General features: G+C 38.2%; 1 protein-coding gene across 2 annotated transcripts; it reads left to right on the top strand.

The window, feature by feature from the left end:
* Positions 1-5,441: 5,441 nt before the first annotated feature.
* Positions 5,442-19,623, top strand: ccdc124 (coiled-coil domain containing 124). Of its 2 annotated transcripts, XM_030784956.1 has the most exons (6): positions 5,442-5,528; positions 7,408-7,585; positions 8,903-9,089; positions 18,232-18,337; positions 18,462-18,684; positions 19,225-19,623. In XM_030784956.1, exons 2-5 carry the CDS (start codon positions 7,427-7,429, stop codon positions 18,661-18,663), a joined length of 654 nt encoding a protein of 217 aa, XP_030640816.1. In that variant the 5' UTR covers positions 5,442-5,528; positions 7,408-7,426; the 3' UTR covers positions 18,664-18,684; positions 19,225-19,623. The 2 variants fall into 2 exon arrangements, with proteins under 2 accessions (XP_030640816.1, XP_030640815.1); XM_030784955.1 differs by having other exon boundaries at positions 18,462-19,623.
* Positions 19,624-20,388: the final 765 nt, after the last annotated feature.

Below are 20,388 nucleotides of genomic sequence, written 5' to 3' on the forward strand. Positions count from 1 at the left end.
GTATCTGTTCTCAAGGACATTTTAAATAAATATATATATATATATATATATATATATATATATATATATATATATATATATTACACAAGAGCATTACAGAGAAATAAATGTTTATAAGCACAAAGATGATACAAATGTTTCTCTGTAGTCAATGTTAAAACAGGTCTGATTATGATCACATTTGTACCGTCTGCCAACATTTCATAGGCACTGGTCGTTTGTGGCAACAAACTTATTTATACACACATGTACGTGCTTAAAGCTACTTACTACAAAGTAATTGTGCACTCTTTCCAGTCTGTGATGGTGAATGATTTTGCAGTACTTGTGTGTGACTTCACAAACTCATACTTTCGAATTTAGGAGCATGTTTAGAATGTGACGATCAAGGTCAGTTTTGTCAAACAGGTTTGTCTATTTGAGCAAAATTGTTCCACTTGAATGAAACTTGAGAACTGCAAATAGTTTTGGAATCAGAGGGTGTTTTTAAGGTAACCATGGCGCTATGCAGTGGCCAAAACACTGAAGCTTAATAATTATGTATTTGACATCCATGTTCATACTTTTGCCAATTCTTCTCTCCTGTTTAAGTATAAGATGAATAGAGGGAGTTTGCCTGGGTCTAGTGCACCATATAACATTGTATGGTAAAGAGTGGAGTTCGAGCCAGACAGACTTAGGATCATTTTTGACAGCCCAAGCAGCAGAGTTCAAAGCCGAAAGTAAAGACACAGGAATGATATTGTGTATATCATGTTCTTTTTTTTATTTGGATATAAGTAGCTAAGATCAAAATATAGTTCATAAAGCCATGAAACATGGCACATGTGTTCAAAGTTTGTACAAAAAATCTGTTAAGCATGTGAAATGCTATGTCTGCCACATCGCAGGTAATATTGTGGGCAGGACCTTTTTGACAGACAGCTCCAATTTGTTACACATGTCCTGTAGGTGCCACTGAGGTTCTACACAAAATTTGAAATTTTCATGGATGAGTCTAACAGAGCTTGCAGAAATTTGTGTTTTTATTTTGAAAAGTGAAGCTGTGTCAAAAGGAAAAAAAATGTCTCGTCTGGTTTAGACTCCTATAATTGCCATTTTGAACTATATTCATTATTTCTACACAAAAACTTGATAGGCAGTTCTAAGTAATAGCACTCGAAAGCATTTAGGCCTATGCATGTTTAAAATTCACCTTGCTACTCAGGTCATCATACTTTCCTTGATGTACCAAATGGTGGCACAATGGAGCAGAAAACATTTTTGCACATGAAAATTTTGTACAAGAATTAGAGACAACAGTTTTTGTTTGGCAAATAAGTACGTTATCGCCTTCTGTTAGAGCCGAACCTTTCTTTTCCAACAAGAAACATGGTCAAAAGGAAATGTTTAATGCTTGCGGTAGATGAAAATGAAAGGTCAATAAAAATTCATAGATTTACCCTTTCAGAATTCTCATAAAATCAAGTTACATCTATGGAAACAAGAATGGTAATCTATGAGTCCATTTTTCTATTTTTTCCTTGGTTGGCCTCTTGGTCAGGATTTCCAGTTGATGTCTCTGTAAAGATAGTTAGTGTATTGATGTTAATTTAGTTTGTATGCACTATACCTTTTCTATCATTTGAACTTTGAGACTCTTCAAGTCCCATGTATTCACAGGAGCAATGCCTGACATTTTTGCATCATGATTATCTCATGGATGCTATGATGTTACATTGTTACATCCAAAACTTAGGAATCCTGTCAGGATCCACTAAAATGTTATTAAAATCTTTGAAGGTCCAATTAACAGAGAGAAGATCTTTAAAGATCACAACCAAAATCTTCAAGGACTATACAGAGATCATCTTGGGTCCTGAATAGATCTAATTTACATTTTAATGAAAGAACTTTTTTAAAATGGAAGTTTGATACAACTGTGTGTGTGTGTGTGTGTGTGTGTGTGCGCATGTTTATGTAATATGTTTAGAGCATCTGATATGTCCATTGTGTATAGTGCTTGTGTAGTCCTGGGAGTGGGTGCATGTAGAGTATTTAAGCAGTTTCAGACTTAATGGCTGTAACATTGATACGATGTTGAATAGTTAATATTGAAAAGCTGTGTTAGTTTGATAAGTATGGTAATTAAGCATGTGTGTTGTGTGTTTAGTGTGCGTGAGTGGTTACTATGGGGACATGACTATTGGGATGAACTGGTCTCTATTGGTCTGTACTGGTTTCAATTGGTTCCAGATTCTGTACAGATTCTATTGGTTTGCCCAGTTAAGAATACCAGTTGAAACCATTTAAAACCCGTTCAGACCAATAGAGCCATGGGCAGTGGCTGCTCCACCAGTTCAACCCAGTTGAAACCAATAGGATGTAACTGGTGTTGTCTGCTATTCATTTCAAATATAATGAAATGAATTGTTTGATTCATCAATTAACAACGTACAAAGTGCACTAAAGAGAATACATTGGGTTTTTTTTTTAAGTGTCCAGTCATTTGTAAAACGTTTGAACCGTTAGTGTTTCTTTTAAAAATAAGTGTTTTTAAATTGAACATGAATTCATATTCAGTTTAAAAACACTCATTTTTAATGTTGTATGTTGCTTAAAGAAAGTTCTCTGCCTTCCTGCTGGTCAATTTTTATTATTTATATTTTGCCGGCTATAACTGACCAAAGAAGTGCACACACTGTTTATTTGGACATGATCACTACGTACTGAAACAATTATATTACATCAGAGCAAGCATTTTGATCACACGATCAGCTTGTCCTCCGTCTCGACTGAAGAGATACCTGGGAAGGGGGCGTGGCCCCTAGCCCTTCTTGAGTAATCTGATTGGTGTATTCAAAAATCCTTGCTGTAACGTCGCACGAAGAAGGCAAGCAATCAAAACCCGCGAATTTCGCTTCGGGTAAAACGCAGCTTTACAGTTACAACCTACAGTTAGCCTTAGTTCACAGTAAAAAAAATGTTTGTTCTGAAGGTACTTGGAAGATAATCATCGGGCTGTTGTTCCCTTTTCTCGTATAAACAATTTCGACGAAACTACCAAGTACTGGGTGTTTGGACGACGGAGCCTATTACCAAGGCCAGGTTTTGCTACCGGTAAGCTACTCATTGCATTAAGTGTTTAACATATCTTACTTAGCTTAGTTTAGCTTTTACATATGACAAAAACAAGTACTCACTTCGTGGGCTTGTATGCCAGTAGAGTTATGTTGATAGTTATAACTATAGTTAAAGACAGGTGATACCGAATCAGTTCCTGTGTGTCCCCGTTGAGACTGTATATTTCAATGTAGCACACGCTGGCGACTGTTCGTTTTTAGTTAACCATAACATTAGGCTGGCCAGATAACAGCTGTTTGTAGATACGGCTTTATATTGAGTATGCCTGCTGCTGTAAATGCGTTTAGTGAGTACATAATTACGTATTTTATATAATGCAGCCGATCGAGAACTCGCTACGACAGCGGAGAACAAGAGGCCCCCCTCCTCGAAATAAGGACAGAAACAGCGTCGCCCATCAGGGAGGTCACCGCTGTTAAGAACGACAAAGGCAGCGCTGGATGGGAGGTCACTGCCATTAAGAACGACAAAGTATGATTTTAAAAGTGAAATTCTGTATTGTACCATTACCAGCGAATGTTGTATGCCTGGTGTTAACCATGTTTAGGCCTATTAAGTAGCCTAGAATTTGACACTGCCGTTTAAATGTCTAGAAATTTCCATCCTCCAACGTACTGTATTGTCTATTAAATCAATCAAACAAAACATTTCCTGAGGCACTTCCCTTCCACTTAAAATTATTTTATATTCGTATTTTTATGTTTCTGTTTTTTCTTTCTGTTTACATTTTGTAGTTATTTTAATTCCTTCTATGTTGCTTGGCACTCTGACTCTCGTTGTACATTTACGATGACAATAAAGGCATTCCTTATACATTTACTTGTTGCCTGTATTTCAGTATTCTCTGTTTAATTGTTATTATCAAGGTGTATATATGGATTGCAGTATACAAAGGTGAGTGTGTTCTCAGCCTGTGTGGACGTGGTGGAAGTAAACTGTTAAAACATAAATTACATGCAGTGATGTATTCACTATAATTCCAGGTTCCACCAATTGAAATTAGTTTAATCCATTTAAATACCAACTGTAACATTTCACACACCACGTGAGTTCACGTGAACTCAATAACCCAGTTGTCTCCAGCTAAAACCAATACAGACCATCTGAGACCAGTTCAGACCAATACATTCCAGTAGAAATTTCTATTGGTTTTTCTACTGGGCATTCCAGTGGAAGCCAGTTGTGAAACCAGTTGAATGTGTTTCAGTTTCCCTATAAAAACCAATAGAAACCAATTGAAATTGCTATTGGTTTTCTACTGGTTTTCAATTGGTTTTCTACTGGGATTTTCTACTGGAATTTCCACTAGGGTAGGCTATAAGTTACTGAGGAATATATTAAAAGGAAAGTAGCTTTTAAAAGTGGCTAAACAGAATTAATCAGTTAAAAAGATGGGGCACTGTGAATGGAGAGAGAGAATAAAGGAGACAACAGGAGAGAGAGAGGGGATCTAGAGACAAATAGAGGGAATGAAGAAGAAGGGATTCGGGTCATTGTCAACACAGGAGTGGACTGGACGACGTCACTGTCTGTGTTGTCTGAGCCAGTCTCAACACGTACTGAGCAGTACCTGGACTGACATCATCAGCTGTAGATTTTGGAATGCAAAGGAGAAGAAGAAGAAGAACGTTTCAAAGACTTTTTAAATCAGGTTTTTAATTTGTTACATATAAGAGTTGCCACATGTGTGTTTTGCGGATGTCGGGTACATGGGTTATATGGGTTATTTTGCTGTCTTTATTATGAAAGCGCACACAGAATATAAACGAGCGCAGAGACAGGAATCTAGCGTGTAAAAAGCAGAAACTGAGGGGTGAAAAATGATGCACTTAATTTTATTGCACTTCATCTGACACCTAGCGACATTTTTTAAAATGCAGCGTAGGTCGATACACACAGGGCGATCATCTAGTCAAGCCTTAATCCATGACGTATTTCCGGTTGGAAAAATACAATGAGAGTGAGAAGAACTTCAGAGAGAGAACGAGCAGATGAAAACTCAAGCGAGCGCTCCAAAATTAAAGTGAGAACGAGCAAACTGAAACGTCGATGCGACCCTCATGTCTGTGCTCAATCACAACTTGTGTACGCTCATGATACCAGCTTTATTCGCCACAGCATTATTTTCACCCCCAGTTTCTGTTTTTACACGCTCGATTCCTGTCTCTGTGCTCATTTATATTCTGTGTGCGCTCTCATAATAAAGACAGCAAAATAACGCCAAACTGGGTATAGGAATCTTGAAACGCTGACATGTGATCACCCATTACAAGGCACCTTAGGACAATTATGACCCATTGCCAGAACACCCTCCAGCTGGATAGGTGGCGATAGTGTCCTAATGTCATTGAATTCCCTCATTTTAACACAGAGAAGAAGCCACCCCGAGGCTGGCCAAACGAAAGGTGGGTAAAAACAACAAGCTTGCCTAATGCAGAACGTGAAACATGTTTGAAAATACTGCATTGCTAAATAGTATTCCGATAAAAGCTTTTTATTTTTTACTGAAATGTGGTTTTAACGTTATGTGTGTTGTTGTTCGCTTGTTAGGTACGATATGCAAGTGAGACAAAACAACATTATCTTAGCTAAAGTTGCTAACTTCCATGGTGGTTGGTGCTATGTGTTGCATATGTGACTTATTGCCAGCTAGCTGAATACATACATCTAAGCGTTAAAGCGCTTTGAGTTTTGTCCTCAATAGCCTGTCTTGCTGATGGCCTTAACTGTGTTGAGCGCTAACAGTGTTACCCCAGGTAGCTAGCAGAATGGCCAGGTTAAGGAATGAAGTGTGGACGCGAAATTAGCTACAGCTGTAAAGTTTTCCTGCGATTCATTTCTATTTGATTCACTGGCATTAAACAGTAGTAAGCGTTATTCGCCTGAGATCATGTTTTCACGCTTCGTTGTACGATAGTGATTTCTGAGTTTCTGTCAGGTGGCCAGGCTTCCGCTCAGGTTATGACAGCGTTGCCAGATGTACGCTAATTATCGTATTTGTGCGATAATTTTGCCCTCTGTACGATGTGCGATCAATAAGGCCAAAAGTTCCATGTACGTTAATTTGATCATTTTGTGACACTTAGCCTAGACTGATCACTACTACTAATACTATCTCATTTTAATTCATTTCCCGACACAATCAAGATAGAAAAATATGGATTCTACGTCTGTGTTTACGCATCTGTTCACACGTGACGTCTTTCCAGCCAATCATGCTTGTTGTGATGATGAACGTGATTCACGAGCACTGTTGTCGTTAACTTTTAACCACTAATCAAATCTTTTTTACAAATCAGAAATCTTATGTTGAATACAGTAACCTATGGGCCAGTATTATATTTATCCAGTGCAGTTGAGTTATCGTTATAACATTACAAGTTGAGAGTTTGCGCCAATATGGCTAGATTTGTAGGCGGTGTCAAAAGGTTGTTTGTCTTAATAAATACGTGTTTTCTGAAATCACACATTTACGCTTATTTGTTATCTTGGTTATGACTGGCGTACGATACTTTTCCTCAAAATACGATAATTTTTAAACTGCTGGTACCATGCTGAAACACTTCCCATCTGGCAACGCTGGGTTATGATTCAGAACCTCGAGATCAAGATGCAACCGGGATGGTGGCGCTTGTAGAGGATATGTACAGTTTCTAAAGCGTTATATAATTAGTACATTTTGCTCTTTAGGTCTCATGCTACTTCTGAAGTATGTCGGCTTTTTTCACTGTGTGTTTTTATTTTGCTAATATGTTTTATGTGTCTACATTAACTTATTTTAGTACGCCGGAAGCTGCGCTTTAATAATACCGCGTCACTAGTTTGGCTTTGGTTCAGGAGCAGATTCAAGTCAGACTGAAGCTCACTCGTCCTGTTTGTGAGAGGAATGCAGCTCGTGAATGAACAAATACTGTACTGAGAGACGCTGTTCAGCCAGTAATATCTGTCATTGGTCACTGGACAAGACTTTCTAATTTGAAACCGATCAGTTGTGTGGCTTCTCATCTTCTCTTAAAAGCACACAAATAGTGACCAACTAGAGTCTTTCATGTGATGGGGGTTCATAACACTGACAAACACAAAAATCTGTTGATTGACCATGCCTATAAACTTTTTTCTCTCTCAGATTTATTGTGCACAATTAAGATGATCTGTGCATTATATTACAGTCTTTATCTAGCTTTAAAATATAGTTTCCAATTTCATTGTAGTTCATCACAATACTTCATTAATTCATTTGATTCGAGTTCATTTTACTGTCTTATTTTCTGGAGTCCTTCTCAGTTTCAGGGCTGTCCCAGGGATGCCAAAAAAGTTCCAGGGTGAGAACTCTAAGTCAGCCGCTGCTAAGGCCCGAAGGGCTGAGGCCAAAGCAGTGGCAGATGCCCGTAGGCAAAAAGAACAGGAGGATGCACTGTGGGTAGACAATGATAAACATGTGCTGAAGAAAGAACAGAGGAAGGTGAGCCTTATTCACAAAATCAATCCATTAAAGGAGACGCTGGGCAAGTTAAACATATGTCTGAGCATATTGGCACCATTTTGCTCTTAGAGAAATTTATTTTCTCTTACATTTGAAAGAAAACTCAAAAAACATGTAGGCCTACATTTTCCATGAAAGAAGGATCATTGTAATTCATTGGTAATCAAATGCAGAATTGACTAGTTGTTTTCCAAAATCATTTAAACCAAAGGTTTTTCCAGCTGCCCCCAGTGGTGTGTAATTGAAATGCAGGACCAACAAGCATTTGTGTGTTTGGAAAATCCCCCACAATGTCATCCCAAACTTACAAAAATGCCTTAGCCAAGAACATAAAATAGCTAAAAGCATATTGTAATATTTCAAGTTGGGTTGAAGACAGTGGATTCAACCTAGTCGAGTCTTGTAAAAGTATGATCATTAATTTGCATATTTAATTTGCTAAAAATATTTTCAGCAATTGTTTCTGTCTGTAAGTATATTTATATTTCCGTATCTGTCTCTCTGTCTCTCTCTTTCTCTTTCTCTTTCTCTTTCTCTATGTGTATGTGTATGTGTGTGTGTGTGTGTGTGTGTGCTTCACTCAATATCTGAGTTACATCAAGACAGACAAACTTAAAGGCAGCAAGGCATACAAAACGGAACAACAGAATTCAACTAGCCAGCCCCAACAATCAGTAACACATGTAGTGAGAGAAGACCATTTCAATTAATGGGCAGAGATAATGGAAGATTGTATGTGTAGCTGTGGGTCATGGTTGGTAAACAGGACATCCATCATGATAATAGTAATATTGTTTATGCCACAATTATGCTTTAAAAATAAGCTTACACTATGCTGTAGATATTAGCAACAGCTCTTTTCATACCATAAAATGTCAATTCATTATTTTGTTTTCTCGTTAGAATTGTTGATGCCCCATGTACACTCACTTGATAATGGAATGGGTGATGTCCTTTTTCTTGTTTTTGGTCAGTGGAAATTGAACACTTTTTGGATAAATGCTTAATTTTCTCACACCATGACAAATATCATTATCATGAAATACTGTGATATAATATGAAGTCCTCACTGAGGGTCACCTGTCCTTGGGACAAAAGGAAGTACAGTATATGTTTTAACACACAAGACGACGACATATAGTTTGGCTCTCTAAGTAAATAACAGCAAATGATTCAGATTCATGCACAAATTAAACTGATTCCACCTTTAGAAAGATACTGTAGAAGTTTTTATTTTCTTGTGTTGCTGAAGTCAAACTTCAAGTTGGACAATCTGTCTCCTCTCTATATCTCCAGGATGACAAGGAGAGAAAGCGTCTGGAAGCATTGGAGCGTAAGAAGGAAAACCAGAGGCTTCTGGATGAGGAAGATGCTAAAATTAAAGGCAAACCTACCAAGGATGCCTCTGGAGACAAAATCACAAGAGCCCAGATTGAGAAGAATTTGCATAGTGAACACCTGCCTACAGAAACCAAGGAAAAAGGTAAGTTTAAACCACTCCTAAGAGAAAACTGTTTCTGTGTGAAATAACCTGACTGACATCTTGATAATTTTTGTCTTAAATAAAGCCATGTATGAGTCTAAGGTGGTTCATTGTGAAAGGTGATGAGTGCCATGCGATTAATACTATTCATTAAATCAGGAAACCTCTTTGGAAATAAAAATTGCAGAAAATATAAACCAAATAATTAATAAAGCATTAATTAAAAAGGAGTCTGAAAATATCAGTGTATAGAATGAGTTATGAATCAGTTAAGTGATAACTACTTGATTTGGCAATCAATAAAAGAAATTTGTTTAAAAACAGGTAAACAATCATGCAGCAATCAGTCAGTCCATGCACAATTTAAAATGCAGTTTGATAATCAAGATAGTAGAATTAATGCTGGATCCACTTTTTATTTGATATCAGTTGTAGAAGTAGTTCTGCTATTAGTTGAAACAAACAAAATTACAGCAACCCTTTTAACCCCTTCATCATACATTCTTATGATTTATTAATTTGGTGAAATAGGTGTTTCTATTACACATGTAGGTCTCAGATAATGATTCACATCTCAAAGAATCAATGCAGCCTACACCTTGGAACTTTTGTGTATGAACTTATGAACATATGAACCGAACAAAACTCTAAACATTACTTGGTTATTCAGCTGTGTCAAGCCAGTTAGCTGTGTATGTTTGGCCTCTGAGCTACTAGTTGACTGTTGTTAGTTTGCCAAATTGGAGGAAACAATTTTGTAGCCTTTGTGGTCTAATGTAGCTATTTCTGTTTTTTTGTACTGACACTAAATAACATACTAATCATTTATTGAATATTAAGACATTTACCGTGGAAGAAACATTAGTAATTTACTTATGGCTGTGTTCAGATAAGAGAGTGCTGTCCATGGAAGCTTAATCCAAAGCAAGCAAACTTACAAATTGGTTTTAGACTTGTCTCGCCTTTGTAGATATCCTAGGCAAATTGAAAGCACAGCATGATTTCAAAAAAAATGTTTTGTTGTTCTTTTGAGTTTTGCCAGAGCTTTTCAGAAGAAGTGTTGCCTTGTGAATGTTAGTAAACAGTAATTTTGGGGTTGCTTGGTGAGTCATTGTGTAGCAGACATGTTATATTTGATGGATCAATCACATCGTTGCCTAGCAGTTGAATGTGCTGAACTTCAAAGGGTTAGTCCTGTTTAACTCAGTGTCTTATAACTAGAGATGTTCGTGACACTTGGAAAGAGGCACTATTTGGATAGCCAAACCAGTAAATTGAGTGAAAATAGCCACGGAATCCCTGCCATTGCCTGCTGAGGAGGGAACTGGACCTTGCAGCATCCCTGTATTTTCTTCAACATCCCCCTGTCAGCTAGCCAGTATTACAAATTGGTGAAGGAATTTGTTAAACTGAGCCATTTCACTTTTTTATTGCTGCAACTGACATGCTGATTGTTGACCTTATGTGACTGAATGAAGTGGGACAGGGATATCCTCAAGCTTATGGCAGAATGCACCATTCAGGACTCTTCACCATAACAGAGGAAAGAAAGTCGCAGAATCTTCAACAAGTAAAACACTTCTCAAAAGATGGGATAGGCAGAAATCAGTATCTTCTTTAAAACTGGTTCTGTTATAATGTGTTATATTGGAAGATGTGAATACACATAAATAAATAAATGAAGCAGATCTAACCCAAAAACCAAGGTACAAGCCGCACCGAGAATAGGGTGAACCGTTAGACCGTTAAGTGTTTTATTAGATATCCACATTTGATGAGTTAGTGTGGCACTGTTATTTTTCAATCTGGGTGTAACAGGATGCTGTAGATATTGCACAATAGGATGTGTATTTCTTGTTTGAATTTGCACTGGTATGAAAGTTTAAGGCTTTTTTTTTTTTTTTTTTTTAGGAAAATTTTAGAAAATTAGGATTTTAGATTGATTGATACATGACTGTCACTTAACAATAGTGAAATGTTTTTCAGAAGTCTAAGAGATGTTTAATTTAGGAGAAGATTTTTTGAAAGTTTAATTAAGTTCAATTTGAGAACTTTGTGGCTTTTGTGCATTGAGGTGTAGTTGTTTGAAATGCTTGACTTTGAACTGGTAGTTGATAGTTGTGTTAGTCTTCAAATCGCTCCAGTTCGGAATGAGGCAAGATGTCTGACACACACGTAATATATCCCCTTGGGCTCTTCAAATCTTTCAGACGTGGGCAAAGCAAGTGTACACAGTTTAAGACTATTACTGGAGACATACTTGAGATGCAAAAAAGGAGCACGTCAGTTGAGTAGGCGGTCACTCAATGGCGGTCACTCAGTGAGGTCAGCGCACATTTTTCCCCGATGTAAACAGTTTGTTGTGACACTGACTGAGACGATAAACTCGCCAAGCACCTTTTGAGCTGTATTAACACTGACATGTCGCTATATGAGAAATACAGAAATGAGTTTTCCTAATAGAAATCATTTTCCTTAATTGAGGGTGATCTCCGAAGAATGGATGAATAGTTCCCCGTAAATATAGAATATTATTTTACCCCTTTTCCACTGCCGTGGTACCGGTGCCAGTGCCTAATCGAGCACTGGGGCTGCGCTTTTCCACTGACAAAATGCTGGTGCCGGTGCCAAAAAGCTGGCACTGGCATGGCACTGCAGAATTGCTGGTCCTAAAAGTTGGAACTGCTGATGTCAGGGGCTATGCAAAGCAGATGCATTCTGTCCGACATTATTTTTCCCCAGGGAAATTACCCAAACTTTCGCTATGTAGCGTTCGGTTCCCAAACCTCTGGAAATGCGGGCCGGTACTCAAAAGGCACCAAGGCAGCACTGGCTCCGCACGGGCACTGGCATGGGCACGGGCACGGGCATGGGCACTAGCACCAGCACCGTCCTAGTGGAAAAGAGCTATTTCTGCTTGAAATGCCCATCCCTGTAATTAATTGTGTTATAAATTTATAACTGTTAGTAAGAAGGGTACACACAGTTAATAGATGTCCCCTCTCAAAACACTGAGCACAGCGTGCGGTAGGGCTTCCATCGACAAACAATATTATGTAGTTTGCTGCCTATTGAAGCGTTACAGCTATACAGCATGCCGCCATATTGGAAAGCAACAGGGGGAGAAGTTACTTTTGGTCAACAATGGCTACATCTACGAAGATGTGTGTGTCTCTCTGATATTCTCCAGATCTTTGGGAAATCTACCAAACTTCCGGCTCTCACAAGTTGCTGAAACGGTGGATATATATTGCAAAACAAAACGATCCAAACTGGATCATGGATATAAACTGCTCCATGAACAGTTTATCTTTAATTATGATAGTAATGTCAGCTAGCTATGGAGAGATGGCTAACGTTAGATCAAGCCACCTAGCAGCTTATAAATGCACTTTTATAAAGCTGTGTAATGAAATTATCCAATTGTTCATTGTAAATAACATTAAATCCTTTAGGGGGCAAAAGGAACAAGAGCGCAGAATAAATTATTGTTTGCATCAGTCTGTTGAAGGAGATGCTTTGGCTAAAATAATATTGAAAACACGTGCAACAAATGGCTACGGTTTGTAAAGAAAATTATGTTGTCGATATTATGCACCAGTAATCGACAAACGAGCAATATGTACCATTTGTTTAGTGCCAAATACCACTGGTTTCATGCTGTACTAGATGATTGTTATATGACATCTTCCTTGTAACAGTAACAATCTCTGTATGACCTGGGTGATTTTTTGCGCATCTTTCAGTGTTAATGACAAATGCACCTTCCTCTGTGGACTAAACACACAATGCATTAAAGCAGCAGCAAGGAGTCTTAACCTTACGAGCTAGATACCTAAAAGGCACGCAGAAACCTTAGACAAACAACAGCCACGCTGGCATATCGTGCTGTAAAAGCTTTTTGTGTATATCTATCCTTCACATACGACGGAGTATTAGGGCCACATTAAGGGGAAAACAATTCTGAGATTTCGAGAATAAAGTCTTAATTTAATGAGACTAAAGTCGTAATTTTGCGAGAATCGTAATTTTAAGAGGAAAAAAGTCCTAACATTTTGAGAATAAAGTCATACATACTGTGTTATTTCAGAGGGGAAATACCAGAAGAGCAGCCTTCCGCCTGCGTTAAAATGAGGAACTTTGAGCGTCTTGTGAAGTTATAATGTATTGTAGATTTTACACATAAAGACAAAATACAGTACTTAATCATTGGGCACATCAGCACACATTATTATAAGTATCAGGCTGACGCCCGAGACAAACAGCGGTTTCCAGAAGTGGCCTCAGGCTGCCATTGACTGTCTTCTCGTCCATTTGTTGGTTGCTGTTAAAATATTTCCCTAAAAATTATGTTTTTTTTCTCTCACAAAATTACAACTTTATTCTCGTAATATTATGTCTTTTTTCCTCGCAAAGATATGACTTTATTCTCATAATATTATGAATATTTCTCAATAATGACTTTATTCTCGTAATATTACAATCTTTTTCTTCTTAATGTGGCCCTAATACTCCGTCGTATTCCCATGACCATGTCATCAAAATGAATTTGTAGAAATTCCAAAACTAGTACCAAAAACGAGTTATCCATAAAAGCATACTTGAGAAAGCAATAGGGATTGCTTTGGCTCAGGATCGCTCTTGGCTCAGACCGGAAAGACCGCCATCATTACATGAAAAAGGCCTATTTTCAGCTATGCTGCAGTATGGCAGTATATGAAAAATTCATACCGTATGGGAAATTAAAGCCGGTATACCAGATGAACTGGTGTAAGGCCCAGCACTAATATTACCTGTAGATGGGCTCTGATTATACACATACTAGAGTTTACACTAGACTTTTTTTGACGGCCAATACAGCCATTAATATTCCAGAATTCCGGCCATATAGAACAACCGCTGGACATATGTTTTAAATATAGCCATATAATAGTCTACTTTTAAACAGCAATAAAACACAAATCCTATGATCCAACAAATGTATTTTACTAAAAGTAGTCAGCACGAATGAACTCTTTGCAACTCTTCGCAAACTTTGCGAACTGAAATAGGCTACAGCAGTAAAATAAAACAAATAGCCTTGTTATTTTTAATTAAATGAAGACATTAGCCTACATTAAATGTATAGCCATTTCTCAATATTCGTTCTTCTCTGTGCTTGCGTTTTTGTGGACTTGTGAAATGTCATCGGTTATGGCCGAAGTACTGTTCCATTTCAAAGTTCACATTTAACCAAGAGCCGTTTCTCCATATGCGTTCTTCTCTGAACTTGTGTTCTTGTGGACTTGTGAAACGTCATCAGTCACGGCCAAAGCACTGTTCCATTTCAAAGTTCACATCTAGCCAAGAACAGATCAAATACCTGGATGTGTTCTTCATTGGTGGGTTTTTCAAGGATGCATCAGATGGTGACTTGTGTGGACTTGGGGAGTCAAGTTTACCAGAATGCATTTCACCCAGATTTCACAGAAGTTGCGATAATGGCGGCAGACGAGCTACCACATAACTGTAAATTTCATATTATGACTGTTGCTCTGTCACCAAATGTAGTTTTTTTTAGATTTTTCAGGAACGAAATTAATATTTCAGAATTCGAATATGGGTTGGTAGCGCCTCCTTGAAAGTCCTAAATGTTTGGAAATGTGATATGTACTAGCAGACCAAGCTAGCTAGCTCCAGAGCCTCTAGCCAGCAAGAATGCTGTTGTTTCAAATGCAGTTTGAGCGTACTGCATCCTCCCACGTCATCAGGAGACCAGACTACCAAGTTGAACTTACAAGTGCGAACTCCAAAAAACAGGAGTACGTACTTGGCGCACTTCGTATTGAGAAACGGCTTATGTCTCTTTGCATTTCAAGACCGTCACATTAAATAACTTGAAAATAGGCTAAATGAAGAATCAGTTAGGTCTAAAATAAAATGATAGGCTGGTCAGTCCGAATTCTGAAACCACATTTGGCAAATTCCCACTTCATTGCACAGTCACTTTGTTTTTTAATAAACTGGCCAAGGGATGTCTGCTTTGACATTTCGGAGTCGTGCTAATGTGTGGAGTCAAGCCTAAGCACAGGGCTATTGCTATGGAGTGCGCACGGTGAGCTATAGGCTTTTGATCTCGTGCAACGCTTAATCACATGAACACACACTCAGTGAATCTCTCAATGTTGTAACAATGGAGGCAAAACCAACCTTTTGCATTAAATAAGTTTATATTTAAGTTATTGTTTATGTTTAACTTTAATTATGGACTCTGTTTATGTTTTGGCACATATTAAGTTATAGTCCTTGTGAAAAATGGATGTGACTTTTAGACTTGCCCATATTTATTTTCAGCTACTCTTTTCAATCAGAAGTCTTTTTTTGTGATTTGACAGGTTGGTTTTGTTTTTAAGGAGCTATACCCATGTGTTCCTCAAAAAGATTTTGGTGAACAAGACTGTGGCCTTTTCTTTAGTGGCTGTCACAATTTGTTTCTAGTGACTCTGCATTTGTAAATTTGTGTTCCCTTAAGAGCTTTTTAAACATCTCTCAAAATATGGACAGGTGCTATATAGTATTTCGTATCTCATTCCTATCAATTCAACATCGAATCAGAATTGAATCGAATAGGATTGAATTGAATCAAATTGTCAGGTTGTGAATTGTAATCTAATCGAATCGGGACATCTGTGCCAGTACCCAGCCCTAATGATAAACCATAAGCAGACTGATTCTGTCACGTAAAACCTGTATGATAAGCCATAAACAGACTGATTCTGTCGTATAAAACATGTATGATAAACCGTAAACAGACTGATTCTATCATATACTACCTGTGTGGTCATCCGTCTGTTATGCCCAGCCTAGGGGTTACCGAACATAACAAAAGTGACTCCCCTTTCCCTACTCCCAGTGATGACCCATGCCAGTGAATACAATCCAAAAAGTGATTTATTTACAAAAGTGGTAGTAAAAAGCTTCGGGGGTGAGCGCGGCCAAAACAACAAACAAAACAATCTATAATTTACAAACTAACTAAACTACTTCCCAAAAAAAAGAGAAAGAAAATACAGAACTCTTCCCTAACTCCCTAACGAAAAACAGGAGAAAAGAAGAACGAACAAAAATGGCTTCACACCCCCTACCACTACCCGAACTGTTCATACGAAAATTATTTACAATATGTATAACGAACAACTACCTAACACAACGAAAATTACAAACACACAAATAAAGATTCACAAACTATACCACGAATATTTCTGAAAAATACACACGAAAAGACACGGACAAATTGGCCAGGAAAAATGGGGGGCAACCGGCATCTGGATGTTGCGTCTTTTCAAAACCGGCGCTGTCAAGCTGTGGGCCAATCCCCGATCGCCACCTGCAAATGAACACATTAAAAGGGACAGAGACATACGGGGAAAACACACCAGACAGGGGAGGAAACAGCACCACACACAGGCAGGGGGAGAAAAACAGCAGCACACAAGATAATACCCATTTATGACTCAGGGTCATAACATGTCATCATTCTGTCCTTACACCATACTGCCTCCTAATTTCTAGCCCTGTCACCCATCTTTAACAGGGGCAGTGCCAGGGATTTTCTTTTGCTGGTGCTATGGTGTTACTTGACTTTTCAGTGAAGGATCTCTGAAATTCAGGGGTTCCCATTAATATGCCAGTCGCCACAGTTTAATACTGCAACACCCCCGACAAACGCACACATACGCAGTACCTGCTCTGCGACAGTTACAATGCCATTCTGTGTTAAACACAAGGCGAGATATTCAGTTCATGGGATATAGATGTAAGGTTATCAAGCCAGCCTACGTAACCACACCTCTGAATATAAAATTTCACACAATTATGCCACAGCCATGGCTTGCACACAAGCACTAAGCAACAGACACAGGTTTGTGCACATTTCAGCCTCAGATTCTGTGATCACAAACTCATGCCGCAAGTTACCAACACCTCAACTAATGAATCAAGTATTCCGTTCCATAGACCTAATGTTATATGAACGACCATCACATAGAGAGTCTCCACATGTGGACGTTTATGAAGTAAAAACAGATCATAATGATATGGCTAATGCCAGGTTACAAAAAGAAATTGTGCTCCGGCTAACAGGACGTGAAACTAAGGTCATTGGCTGAATCAGATCACCTGTGTTGGCTTTATGTTTTTTAGTCTAAAAATACTTGGTTTGTTTTATTAATGTATTTATTTATTTTTCAAATTATACATTAAAGTATTCACAAATTAAAAATTCTAAATAAACCACAGAAATTTCTTGCCCCTCCCTGGTGCCGCCCATGATCTTTAAGCTCATTTTAGAGTACAAAAAGTCAGTTTTAAGCCAGTTAATGTTAATGCCAGCTGTGTTACCAAGGAAATGTGCTCTTAAACTCTTAAGTCATCCATGGTTATCTTACTTGAAGTTAGCTGATTATATGTCTGATTTGGTCCTGCCCAATGAAATGGTAGCTGACAAATCCACCTCCACCATTTCAGTGAAAAATGTGGTTACAGTGTAATTCCCCTCTGAATACAAATGGAAATACACAATGATCCTAGATCCTTAAGCTAATGACCTTCTCAAAGCTGGGAGACATTTTGGACTGACCAAAAATTTTAAACTTCAGCTAGAATGCTAATGTAGTCCAGAGGCTATGATATTTTTTTGTGATATATAAAGAGGAGGGCCTTGAGATTCAGCCACTTGCATTGTTGCTGTTTTATGTGTAAATGTTCTGTCTGTATGTACTGTTCTATTGATGTAAAGTAGATAAATGAATAGGCCTACAGAAGTACATGAAGCTTTATCTGGGGGGGAAAAAGTATGTCAGCAGTTGGAACAGTACCTCGACTGATGCATGTATTTATGGGGCATAGCCTCTATATATTTGTGAGATTGATTTATGAACTACACCAAAATAAGGCTAGTTGGGCAGTTGCCAAAAGATTGTCATTTCCTTTGAGTATAAAATGACATCTAACGTTATTTTTTTAGAGACTCTTTAATGCAGAACCCTGATGGAAGTTTCGTGATAAAAGATTGCTGATAATCTGATTCTCAGTCTTATTTGAGATGGACTTGTAAATACCATGCTGTGTAGTCACAGTGTCTTCCTGTCCACTCACCGTTCAGAGAAAACTCACCTAGAGACTCCGCTGGAGGAGAATGTCAACCGTATCGTTCCAGAGGAGGGATCAGTGGAGGCCAGAACTATTGAGGACGCCATTGCTATTCTCAGGTACGGCTCAGTTCAGTTCAAATGGCAGGACTAACTCATGAGTGAGACTAGATCTTCTGTGGCCCTAAGACTTGGCTTTCTTTTGTACTGATGGTCTTTGATACTTTTTATTTCCTTTTCACAGTGTGAAGGAGGACCTGGATCGCCACCCAGAGCGACGCATGAAGGCAGCATTTGCTGTATTTGAAGAAGTGAACCTCCCTCGTCTGAAAATGGAGAATCCTAACATGCGACTCTCACAGCTGAAACAGCTTATTAAGAAAGAGTGGACAAAATCTCCAGAGAATCCCCTAAATCAGCGCTTTGCCACTTATAACTCCAAATGAGATCACAGCAAGAGAGACAGTGTATGCCTGTTAAAATACACTCAAACATGATAACGGATTGATCTAGAATACAAAAGATACAGTACTGCTTGCTTGTGCGTGCGTGTGTGCGTGTGTGTGTGTGTGTACGTGTGTGTGTGCATGCGCGTGCACGCACAACTCACACAACACATCTTTATGGTTGTTGTAAGAAGAGCGATATTAATGGTGAAAGGATAAGATATAACCCTAATGTTTGCTCAAGTTAGAAATATCTCGAGATTCATTCACATAGGGGAAAATAGTCTCTCTTGTCATCCATATTTGCCTTCAGTCCAATCTGAAAACCAAATCTCAAATGTTTTATTTAAATGATGGTGGAATTTAAATGAACTCACTACTTCCTTATTACATTTTAAACCTGTCTAAAGCTCTTGAATTGACTCAGCCGCAGATGGATTAAATCCTTTGTAATGTTACAGTGGTCAGCTCTCTTAGAGGGAAATACAACATCCACTTTTCAATTTGCTCTTTCCATTGTGCCAATACCAGACTGATTTTTGTGTGTTCTCTTCTTTCCAGCTGGAGGATACATGCTGAAATTCAACCCCCTTGTTTGATTCACATTGGTAGTATCCCTTTTTACAGCTGAAGTTGGCTGATTTCTACTCCAAATTTGACCCTACTAGATCTCGATGAAGCATTTCAATCCTTCTGCTGGTTTGTTGCTTGATGCCTTATAATCATGTGTGCTCACTAGACCCCAAACAATTTAAATGCAGTTGAATATATTTATTGTTGTATTTATATTGCTTAGATAATTTTTAGCAAAATTTCTTTATAACTCAGCCTAGGATTGAAATGCAGTTCAGTTTGGTTATGGTTTGTTTATGTGCTGAAGTTACCATAAACAGTCTTAAAAGAATGGTTGATGAGTAGAAAAACCTAAAAAATACAACTTTGACTCATAATTTTGGCTAATTAAAGGATTATACTCCATAGCAAATATTCATGTGTCATAAATTTCCCAACAAAACCGAACAGAATGGAATGGAATTTATTGCATTTACAAGCCTTTACACTTACGTTCTTACCTTGGTGCTCACACAGAATAAGCAAAAGTAAGAACTGCAGTTATCGCTGAGATTTGTGGAATGATAGGGTTAGGGTTAGGGAAAGAATGTGGAACAATAGCAAACTAAAGGCCATACATGACTGACTTATACATGTTGTAGAATATTTCTCAAGGTGAAAGAGTTGAAATTGTGGATGTGTGAACAGAAGAATCCCTGTTTGAAAACCAGAAGTCAGCATGCTACCACAAAATCATATTTCCACCAGATTTTGAGTACTGTTGAAACAGCCTCTAACCTGCACAAAATGTACTGATAGAAGTAATACACAGACCACTCCAAATAGTCCTCTTCTAAAAGACAGGAGAGCTTAAATTGGTATGTAGTTGGGAAAGAGAGGCACATCATTATCACAAGATGCAGAAGTCCAACAGGCAAGTCGGAAAGCTGGCAGACTGGGTCAGAGAAGTGATCTCAGGACCTCAGCAGATATGCATGTTTGCAGATGAAAAGACAGGCTACGGCTGGCAGGTCACCCTGGTGTGTCTGGGGGGGAGCACAGGGTGCCATCATTCATCCCTATGTGAAGAATAGCTAATGACACAGATGCTGAAGCACATGTATGTGCACATCGAGGGATGTATTTGATTGTATTATGACTTTGCAGCAAATA

The sequence above is a fragment of the Chanos chanos genome, chromosome 9 (assembly GCF_902362185.1).
Source record: "Chanos chanos chromosome 9, fChaCha1.1, whole genome shotgun sequence".
Taxonomy (NCBI): Eukaryota; Metazoa; Chordata; class Actinopteri; order Gonorynchiformes; family Chanidae; genus Chanos; species Chanos chanos.